Source organism: Sylvia atricapilla, chromosome 10 (assembly GCF_009819655.1).
Source record: "Sylvia atricapilla isolate bSylAtr1 chromosome 10, bSylAtr1.pri, whole genome shotgun sequence".
Classification (NCBI taxonomy): Eukaryota; Metazoa; Chordata; class Aves; order Passeriformes; family Sylviidae; genus Sylvia; species Sylvia atricapilla.
This window is the reverse complement of record NC_089149.1, coordinates 16,945,702-16,955,630: the sequence shown is the minus strand read 5'-3', so window position 1 is coordinate 16,955,630 and position 9,929 is coordinate 16,945,702. Positions and strand designations below refer to the sequence as shown.

At 50.4% G+C, this 9,929-nt stretch overlaps 1 protein-coding gene across 1 annotated transcript; it reads left to right on the top strand.

Annotated features, from left to right (window-relative positions):
* The first annotated feature begins 7,522 nt into the window (after window positions 1-7,522).
* On the top strand, window positions 7,523-9,449 carry TM4SF19 (transmembrane 4 L six family member 19). The gene is made up of 4 exons (XM_066326486.1): window positions 7,523-7,748; window positions 7,862-7,939; window positions 8,410-8,582; window positions 8,865-9,449. The coding sequence occupies exons 1-4, from the start codon at window positions 7,524-7,526 to the stop codon at window positions 9,049-9,051; spliced, it is 663 nt and encodes a 220-aa protein (XP_066182583.1). The 5' UTR covers window position 7,523; the 3' UTR covers window positions 9,052-9,449.
* The last annotated feature ends 480 nt before the right edge of the window (window positions 9,450-9,929 follow it).

Here is a 9,929-nt window from a genome sequence, read left to right as displayed (position 1 = left end):
GTAAATTGATTTCCCTTTCTGCTGCAGGATGTAGTGTCAGGAAAGCAGAGTCTCAGCTCAGTTTCCTGATCGGTGCTTGGTGTGACACCAGATGTTGTCTTTGGTTTGTAAAGACCCCCAGGTGTGAAGGGAAGTGAGGGGGTGGTTTGTGTTTGGCCTGTGAAGCAGCAGTGGCACCTCTAGACTGAAGGATCCTTTAGTTCCTGGATATCCAGATCTCTGACTCACATTTCCAGGTAGACCTAAAGCTTCCCTGAAGCAGCTCGAGCTGTCTGGTTGGAATAACAAGGTGTGGTCATTGGCACCTTCCCTGGCTGCTCCTCCCCGCTGTATGTGGGGCTAGGCTGAGCTTTGTGATGAGACCAGGATCAAACTCAAATTGCTCAAATAGAGGAAAGACGATAGGGAAGTTGAACATTCACACAGAAAATGGCATTTTCTTGTGGTTTCTAGGAGTTTGTTCTGTTCCGGGAAACTCTGATCCTGGGTTGGATTTTTTTGTTTCTCTGTCACAGTGTAGTTTTTTCCTATCACTTTTCATTTGCTTTGCTTTGCTTTGCTTTGAGAGCAAGAAACAGAAAAAAAATTTAAGGAATATGTATCCCTGCACTTGGCTCTTCTTTTTGTTGATTCCCCTCTCTCCTCTTCCAAACCCAAACAAACCCAGTGCCACACATCAGCTGTGCTGTAGGGGCTGAAAGCTGATGAGAAAGTGCACTAGCCAGGATAGAATCTTTTCACCTCTTCTTCCCTCTGGAGGAATGTGTTTTGCTGGCCTCAGGAATGTGATTGGAAGCAGTAATCAAGTCCTGCCTGGGACAGCTCATGGCAGTGAAGGTGATGGGTTGGGCAATGTTTAAAGAGCCTTTAAACAGTCACTTCTAGATGAGAACTCTGGAGCTCAAATTGCCTGTGCTGGAAAAAATGTGTTAAATTTGATTGAGAAATACGATGTTGAGCTGTGAAGGACAAAGGACCAATCCTTCAAAAGCTGTGGTTTGTGGCTTCCTGTGGTGTCACTTGGTCAGGATTTGCATGTGTTGCTGCCAGGGCTGGGGAGGTTGAAGGAGCTGCAGTTCATGTGGGCAGTGGAGGTTTTTCTGAAAGGAGAACTGGTCAGGGCTGTTGTGTTTGGAGCTGGAGCTTCTTGCTGCTGGTGGACATGTTCTCTTTGCCTGTGCTCTCCATCTAACAGCTTCGTTTTGGGATGTGATGTCCAGTAGTCCGTCACAACCAGGATCCTGGAACAGAAGATGAAACAAGCTCTGGCTTTCCCTGCCAGGTGCAGCTGACACATTTATTCCCCACTGCAGAGGCCCACAGAAGGATTTTGGATCTTTCTGATGCTGCATGCTCTTAGTCAAGCTAACTGACCAGCCTCAACCTCACAGCATTCCCTACTGACCTAAAAAGGGCAGGTAGAGGCTGGACCAAAGATTTCTGGCCATACTTGTGTTATTTTCTTTAGGCTTTGAACTAAGGTCTGTGTTTTTTATGATTTCTGGTGTTCATGGACTGCAGTGTGTTGGTTTTCCTGGTAAATCAGTTCAGTTAACACCACTGATCTTCGAGGAATGTGCAGGATCTGCAGGTAGCCTTGTAAAATACAGTTGTCTGTAAAAGGCATTCAAATATACCTCTATTCTTGAGTGGATCTAAACAGAAATTTTTCCATCAGCTCTTCCAGAGCTCCCTGACCTTCTCCTCACTGTTAGGGGGAAGTGACATCTCTCCTTTGTCCAGCTTGTGTTTCACAGGTCCACATTCTTCAGAGCTGATTTGTACACTCAGCTTGCCCTGGCTCTGGTGCTGTGGTTTGTACCTTTGCAAAAACTGGGTTTGGTGCAGGTTTTAGTAACTCAGCCTCTCTTCTGAAGGGTCTCAAATTCCTGTTCTTATCAGAGCACTCAGCTTCTTCACTGGGACTTGAGCAACAAGGGCTAAATTAAATCCAGTTTTCTCCCAATACAGGGCAGCATTTGGGCTGTTTGTCAGGTAGCAAATGCTGCAGAGATGCTTGAAATGTGGTGGGTTTTTTTGTCAACCACATAAAAATGAAATATGAACATAGGGACCTGTGTAGGAATGTCCGTGTGAGTGTGAAGACCAGTGTCATTTCAGAGCCTCATCACTTCATTTTTTTTCCTTTTTAATTTGTATTAAATGTCACTACTTTCTTCTGGTTTAATCCCTGTTTAGTGAAGTTGATAATAACAGTTAATCTGGTGTTCCAAGAGAAGAAGGGATGGCAGAGATGTGCTTTAGGTGGGTGAAGTGCAAAGTCGCTGTCCTTAAGGACTGGCTGTGCCTTGTCTGGCTGTTCCCATAGGCTCAAATCCAGCCTCTGTTCTCCCTCACCCTTTCTATTTATTTTCACAAGTGATTTTCTATAAACGGAGCAGCTCCTGTTTCAAAGACAAAACAAACTGATGCTGAGCCCTGTGCTGGCTGCATTGTTGGAAGTACCCACAGGCCTGTGTGGTTTTGGAGCTGGGGAGGTTAATGGATGCCCTTTCTGTGCTGACTTTTATTCCTGTCTCCTCTTGTCCGTGGGATGCTGTGCACTCCCAACAAGCAGAGCCATAAGTATTTACACACACAGGGGTTCAGTCAGAGACTGCTGCACCTGACAGCACTGCCTCAACCTGCCTCGGGTTATCCACTGTGTTGGTGGGCAAATTCAGGGTTTGATCACTGTCTGATGGCTGGGAATGTCTGCAGTGCAGAGAAAAGTCACTTTGTAACTGCTAAATGCTGCCCAGGTTGGAGGTGTAGAACTGAAACTGTGGAGCGGGGGATGAGGTGCTATTTTATAGACCAGATTTATATGAAGAACATCTGAGTAAAACTCAACTCACAGACACCAGACTCCAGGAAGGATGATTTTTTTAAAAAATAAGGCTGTTTCTAAGGGACAGCTTTTTACAATGATCACTTTCTTCAATGATGGCAACTTCACATGGGAGGAGGGAGAGGATTAATTTGGAAGTTTTCAGCTCACTGTGCTGGGAGGGACCAAACTCAAGGAAACCTCTGATCTATATACACAACTGCTGCATTTTTTATAAATATATGTAAATGTCCTATTGTAATATTTGATCCTGGAAATAAAACAAACTGTTTTCAGTAGCTTTCTTCAGTTCCTGTTTTTTTGCGGTTGGGGTTTATTTGTTGGTTTTGTTCTAATGGAAATCTGTCCCTGTGTTATGTGGAGAGTTCCTGAGTTTTTCCTTAAGGAAACTGGGGTAGAAAGGATAGGGAGCTGTTGATGACAGCACTGCCCAAGAAGGCTTCAGGCTGTTGTAGAAGATACAAAATCTTGAAGTGAGACAAACTTACAGGACCTGGACGGGAAAAATACCCCTGTGAAAACTAATAAAAAGGCAGAGCTAGGATTTTCCATCCTTCCCAATGAAAGGGCAGAGAAAATGAGACTTTCTATTCTGAATTGTCAGTGTCTCCTGGTACAGGTGGTGGCAAGGCAGAGCCTCTGACTTCTGCAGTTGTGTTTGGGCTCCTTGGGACATTTCTGTCATTGGTATGTATAGTGGAGAAAGAGAAATTAAGAAATCAATTTTGGGTTGCCCTCATGTTCCTGACTGTAGGTAGGTCTTCACTGGAACAGTGGATGGAGTTCAGTCCCTGCCATGGTGTTGAAGCTGGAAAACCCTGAACTCAGCCTAGAAAAATATTTCCAGTTCCAACTGAATCAGGAATGTTTTTACATCAGTCTGCAGGTCAAGGAACTACAGGGATACCTCAAACTCAAAATACCTCTTGGGTTTAATGTACTTGTTTTCCCTTTCTGTAAACTTCCAACTTTTCATGGGGTTGGTTTATCAGAAAAGTAAATTCAGATGACATTTTTAAGCTCTAAAGCGAATATTGTCCAGCATTGTGTTGGCGTTTCCTCAGTTTTAGCCACAAATTCCCTGGAGGGCTTCTCTAAGGGGATTTTGGAGAAGTCTTGGCTGAGCAGTGGCAGAAATAGACTTGCAGATGCTAAGGAGGGGAGTGGGAGAGACCAGAGGGGTGCAGAACGTCTTCCATGCAGGACCAAGGTGGAAGCTGGTTCGGCACAGAACGGTTTCTTCTCACCAATTCAGACTCACCTCAGTCTCTCTGGTTCTCCTTGAAGTCAAACCACTCTTGAAGCCTAGCCTGCAGCAGTTTCCCCAGGCCCAAAAGAGTCTAGGGGAGCAGAGAAGTGAAGGCACCTCCTCGGCTGTGAGGAATCAACAGGAGGACTTTGCCAAGCTGGAATTGTGTTAGCTGGGACCACGTTTGGCTACACCAGGACGGGGTGACTTGGCAGCAAGTTCCTTGCCAGTAGTAATTGCTGTGCTGACACTTTCACACTTGAACTTTGGCGTGAGAGAGACAAGCACGCAGCTCCTCATGTGCAGGGCTAAAATTAGCCTTGTATTATGATTATTCTTATAAGGAAAAGATCAGCAATCCAGGAAAGAGATTCACCCAGATGCTTCACACTTCCTGGCGTGGGGTTTTCTGTGGCAGATGATGGAGCAGGTCATGTGTATGGTGGGAATGAACTTCAGATTGCTGTGACGCAGGAAAGGCACAAGATGAGGTTGCAAAACATTTTCTTCCAAGAGAGTGAAAAATGGGTTCCTCTCTTTCTAAGTCAAAAAAGAGAGGAAGGAGAACTTGGACTCTGCTGATCCTGTGTGCATTGTCTGTCTTCATTTTAGAGACTGATTTATCTTATTTAGGGGTGAAATACCCTGAGATTAACTCAGGTGCTTGAACATGGTGCTAATGATGCCAAGCTCTCAGGTTCATTCCCTGCATGGGCCACTCACTTCAGAGCTGGACCCCATGATCCTGCTGGGTCCCTTCCCCCTCAGACTGTCCTGAGATTCTGTGACTAAAACAGGAATTCCTCTGCTGATGCCAACTCTGATTTTCCTTTCAGAGCGGCTGTCAGATAATCTGCTCCTCAGTTTATTTTTGCAAGAGGAATGGAATTGCCTGCTGCAACTGGGCCTCACCCATTCATCTTTTCCCATGTGGCTCTTGGAGGGCTCTCAAAACTCTTCTTTGAGAAGGTTCTTCCTTCTGCCTGCACAGCCCATGAGCCATTCCTCTCTTTACTTGTGCTGCCTGTAACTCCTCTGCCAACAAAACTGCCCCATTTTTGCCATTTTTCTTGCTACAGTTTCCCTGACTCCTGTTCTCAGACATAGAGGTCATTCATGTTCTCCTGCTCCTGTTCCTAACCTTCCCTGTGTTGCAGGAACATTAACTGCCAGTCGTGGCTGATAGAAAATGCTGATATCTGATGACTTATAATTAAGATATCCAGAAATAACCTTCCTCTCTCAACCTTATTACCAAGGCATGAGATCCACATGTGATGGGGATACACTCAACACCTGAGGAAAAGCCAAGACACCTGTGAGGAAGCAAAGGGTGGGAGTTAGGAGCCAGTTGACACACGGGAATATTTATCCTGAAGTTTTTATTGTAGTATTAGAGAGGAATAGATTATCCCAACATATTCACCCCAGGTTGTTCCAGGAACAACAGTGTTCACTGCTCGGGCACTGGTTGAGGTATTTAATGCAGATGTGGTATAGAAGCCTTAAAATCTGAGGCTGTGCCTGTTTCGGTGAGCTCTGCCAGTGTAAATTCCAAAATGAGGAAGAAGGAGGCAGAAGCGCAGCCTCAGTGTTGGCAGAGGCTGGCTCATCCAGCCAGTCATCCTTCCCTGGGATGGGGAGATGGATGGTCATGATCTGTGGGTGGCCCTTGGGGGAAGGAGGGGAGGGGAGCACACACTGAGGTGTCATAAATAGTCACCCATGGTGATGCCTCTGGGACAAGGCTCCTCCAAGGGCTGCTCTGCGTGGCATCACTCCAGGTAAGCTGGGAGGTGGGGAGAAGTTCCCTGGGCTTTGCTGAGTTATTTGTGCTTCTGGTCATGGAGATGTGCTGGCAGAAGGGAGCCCTGCTTTCAAGGGTGCTGGTGGACACAGGAGCACCTCCACAGGGGTTTGTCTGTATTGGCCAGGGAGCTGCTTGCTCAGGGGGATGTTTGGAGGGGACAGCGCACCATGGGAGCTTCCCAGGGGAAAGAGACCTCCTGCCACCCCCAAGGGGAGGGCAGCAGTGGAGGGGAAGGAGAATCCTTGGAGAGGTTGAAGGGAGACGTGCAGAAAGGCTCTGGCTGCTGAGAGTCCAGGCTGTGAGCTCAGAGGAGCAGGAGCTGTTCCAGAAGGTGGTGGGGAGGTGGGACTCAGCAGAGGGTACTCATGGCTGTGGGAGCAAACAACTGCACACAGTCCCTGGACTGCAGGCAGGACCTCACGGGTGGCAAGAGGCCCTAAATTCCCTATAACCAAGGCAGAGAGGATGGAAATCAAGAGAGGTGGAACTCTAGGATGGTGAAGCTGACGATCCCCCTTGGGCGTCCTGGCTCATGTCCCTCAACACAGGTCTCCCAGCCCTGTTCCTCCATGCTCAGCCCTCCCCAGCGCCCTGCTGGCACTGGTGTGGCTGGTCCCCAGCAGACCCTGCTGGCCTGGTGTCCCCCAGCCCCCTGTGGCTGCCCTGGCTGCTCCTCCCTGACACTGAGGCCCCACTCAGAGGGCTGTGGCTGCTCTTCCCACAGGAACCACCACACAGTGCCGCAGCCACTTCTGCTTTCAAAGCCAGAGTGAGCTCACCCAGAGCAAGAAACAGTTTGACCTGGGGAACCTGTGCAATCTAGCAGGAAAGGGGAAAATGCATAAGCCCAACTTGCAGCCAAAAAACCTCAGGGTATAAAAGAGCTGGGAGCCAGGAAGATCAGCAAACCATGCAGTTTCAGCAGTCCCAGAGTGACCTATGGACATCCTGTACAAGACGAGGGCCTTGCAGGTGCAGAAGAGAAGCAATTTTGGACAAGGTGTCATCTGGAGATGGGCAGGTGCTTTCTAGATAAACTCATAACTTAATAAGATGCCAGTGGAGCTGGAGGATAGATAATAATATTTTCTTAATTAAATTCAATTGGTTTCAGCTTACTCAGACTTATGGCAGGACTAGTGCATGACAGAGATGGAATTGCTGTCTGATTTGATTGGAGACTGATGTACTTTCACAAGCCCTTGTACCAGGATTTTGCCTCTTTCCTTGGTGTAGTGGCTCCCTCCTGCTCATTTTAAACACTGAAAGCCAAACTGAGCTGTGGCGGGTGATTTGCTCCCTGCAGTAATATTTCCATAGGACCTCAGACAGGCTTTTGTTGGAAGGGACCTTAGAGCATCTTCCCCTAGCATGAGCTGGGACACGTTTTGGGAGAGCCAACCCTGTGGTCACACAGGTCTTGGGGTTTGGTGTGGGAACACCATTGCCCATTTGGCAAAGAAGTGTTAGAATTTTTACTGGAAATTGCCCTCAAGTACGGACAGTGCCAGCAGGATGAGCTGACACCCAAAAGCATCACCCAGCAACTCCCACTCACCCACAGCTGCGAGATGGGCTCGGGGTGGGGAAGCCTTGGGGTGCTGCAGGGCCAAATGCAGCCCTTTTCTCTCTCCTCCTCTTCCTCCCCATGCAGGAACGCCATGTGTGTGGGCAAGTGTAGCCGGATCGTGGGGCCCTGCCTGCTGGTGCTGGGCACGCTCTCCATGGCAGCCAGCATCCTCCTGCTCTTCCCTGGTGGAGCATCCAAGTACCTGCTGGAGGGGCACATCAGCAGCCAGGCCAAGGCTGTGCCGGGTGTCTGGGGAGGCGGCATCGCCGTGAGTACTGCGGGACACACGCGTCCTTCCTCCCTGGTCTGGAGCAGGGGCAGAGGGATGGAGCAGAGCAGGTGGCTTCCCTTTGTCCTCCAGCTGTGTTTTTGTCCCTGCAGGTGCTGCTGGCAGCGACCCACGCCACGGCTCTGGGGTGGCAGCGCTGCGGCTGCTCCGGCGGCGGCACCCGCTCCAATGTAAGCAGGGCCGGGACCCCGGACTAAAGCGGGGTGGGTGGGATGTGGCTGTACCCCACCTCCTCCATGGCCCTGCTGTGGGACATGGCAGGGATCCTCCTCTCCACAGCCCCGTGGTGGGTGGTGACAGGTGCTCTCTCTCCTGTGTTGGGTCGCAGACCCCTTTCTCGTGGTCCCCTGGTGGGATGTGGTGAACAGGTCCTGCAGCTGAGGCAGGGTGCATCAGTGGCCCTATGATGGGCCATGGCAGGGTGTCACCTCCCCACAGGACAGGGCTCCAGTGACTGCTGGGATGGGCTCTGCAGGTCACTGCCTCTCCCCGCCCACTTCTGCCCATCGCAGTGATGGCTCCATCCTCAGCCACAGCTGGGGAGGGGAGTTTTCCCCCCTTCCCAAACTCTGCTGACAACCTGCAACTGTGTTCTGGATCCCCCCTGACTCCGTGTGTCCCCCATGGGTGCTCCCTGCAGGCGTTCATCTCCGTGGTGCTCTCCAAGCTGGCGCTCCTGGGCGCCACCGCCTGCTTCGTCCTCTCTGGGGTGGGCCTGACCAACGGCCCCCTCTGCCTCTACAACAGCACCCAGCACGGAGCCCTCTGGGGATACCCCTTCCTGGATGCCATTGACCAGGGGACTGATGTCAGGTGAGGAGCTACTTCATCAATTTATCACTAATTAAGTGATTAATTAAGGCGGTGGGGGAGGGTGGGTGGGTGCTTGCCGCTGGTGGTGGTTGATGCAAGACCCTGGTAGCTCAAGGAGTTCTCACCTTCTGTGGATTTCTACAAGGTGCTTTCCATCTTCATCACTCCTCCCTAACCCTGCTCATCCTCCGGATGAAAGGATGGGATGTCTGGGGGATACTGCATGGTAGAAAGTGATGGGACTCTGGACCTCCTGCACCTTCTTCCCTTCCTGTCACACAGGGCTGAGAACTACCTCTACAATCAGAGAACCTGGAGCATCTGCCTGGAGCCCGAGGGCATCGTCAGCTGGCACGTGGTCCTGTTCTTCCTCCTGCTGTTCCTCAGCGTGGCTGAGATGGTGCTGGCCTTGCTTCAGATCCTCAACGGCTGCGTTGGCTGCCTCTGCGGCTTCTGTGAGGGCAAGTAGGGCCCAGTGGCAGTGCCAGGAGGCTCAGAGGAGGTGTCACCCCCGGTGTCACTTGGCTGCTGGCACACGCCATGGAGAGGGCCCAGCAGGAGCTGTGGCACTATCTTGGTGCAAGAGCCCTGTGTGAGATGGACAGAGCCCCCGTGGGGGACAGACAGCCCAGGTGTTGAAGCAGCTCATGGGGATGATGTGCCAAGGGCTGCTCTTGTGCAGATCCCCTGCCCCTGGCCGTGTCCCTTCCCCTGGGGCTGGTGGCTGTTTGGGGTTGGAAACCGGCCCAGTAAGGGATGGAGGTGAGGATCCGGCTTCCAGCATCCTGGCAGGAGCCTAGCAGATGCCTCAGCCACTCCTGGTGATACTGAAATGAGGCAGAGAACCAATTTTCTAGCACAGTTTGAAGCATTCTTTATCACAGAGCTGGACACATACAGGATATCTCCTCTGAGGTGTTGTGTGTGTTATGAAACTTCACAACAGGGTGTTTGCTCCATCGTGATCAGACAGATCCATTACAAGGGACTTCCTAGAGAATAAACATCTCTTTTCCTAGAACCAATGTACATGCCTCTGCCCCTTCCCGGAAGTGCTTTTTTGGTCCTTGAGGGTTGTCTACAGGGGTGACTGTACCCCTGGGAGGGAGCTTCCAGTCCAGCGAGCACCACGCTTTTATCTGCTCCTCGCTCTCCAGACTCAATGTCTGGACAGTGTCCTGGCTTCTGGAATTGAGCTTGAAGTAAATGACGTCATCCAGATCCCAGCACAAAGCGTGCTTCAAGAGGATCATGGACTCATCAAAGTAGTCTGCTATCAGGATGAGGTGGAAGTTCTGCTCGATCTCTTCCAGGACAGCCTGGGTGTACTTTGTGTCATCTTCCGCA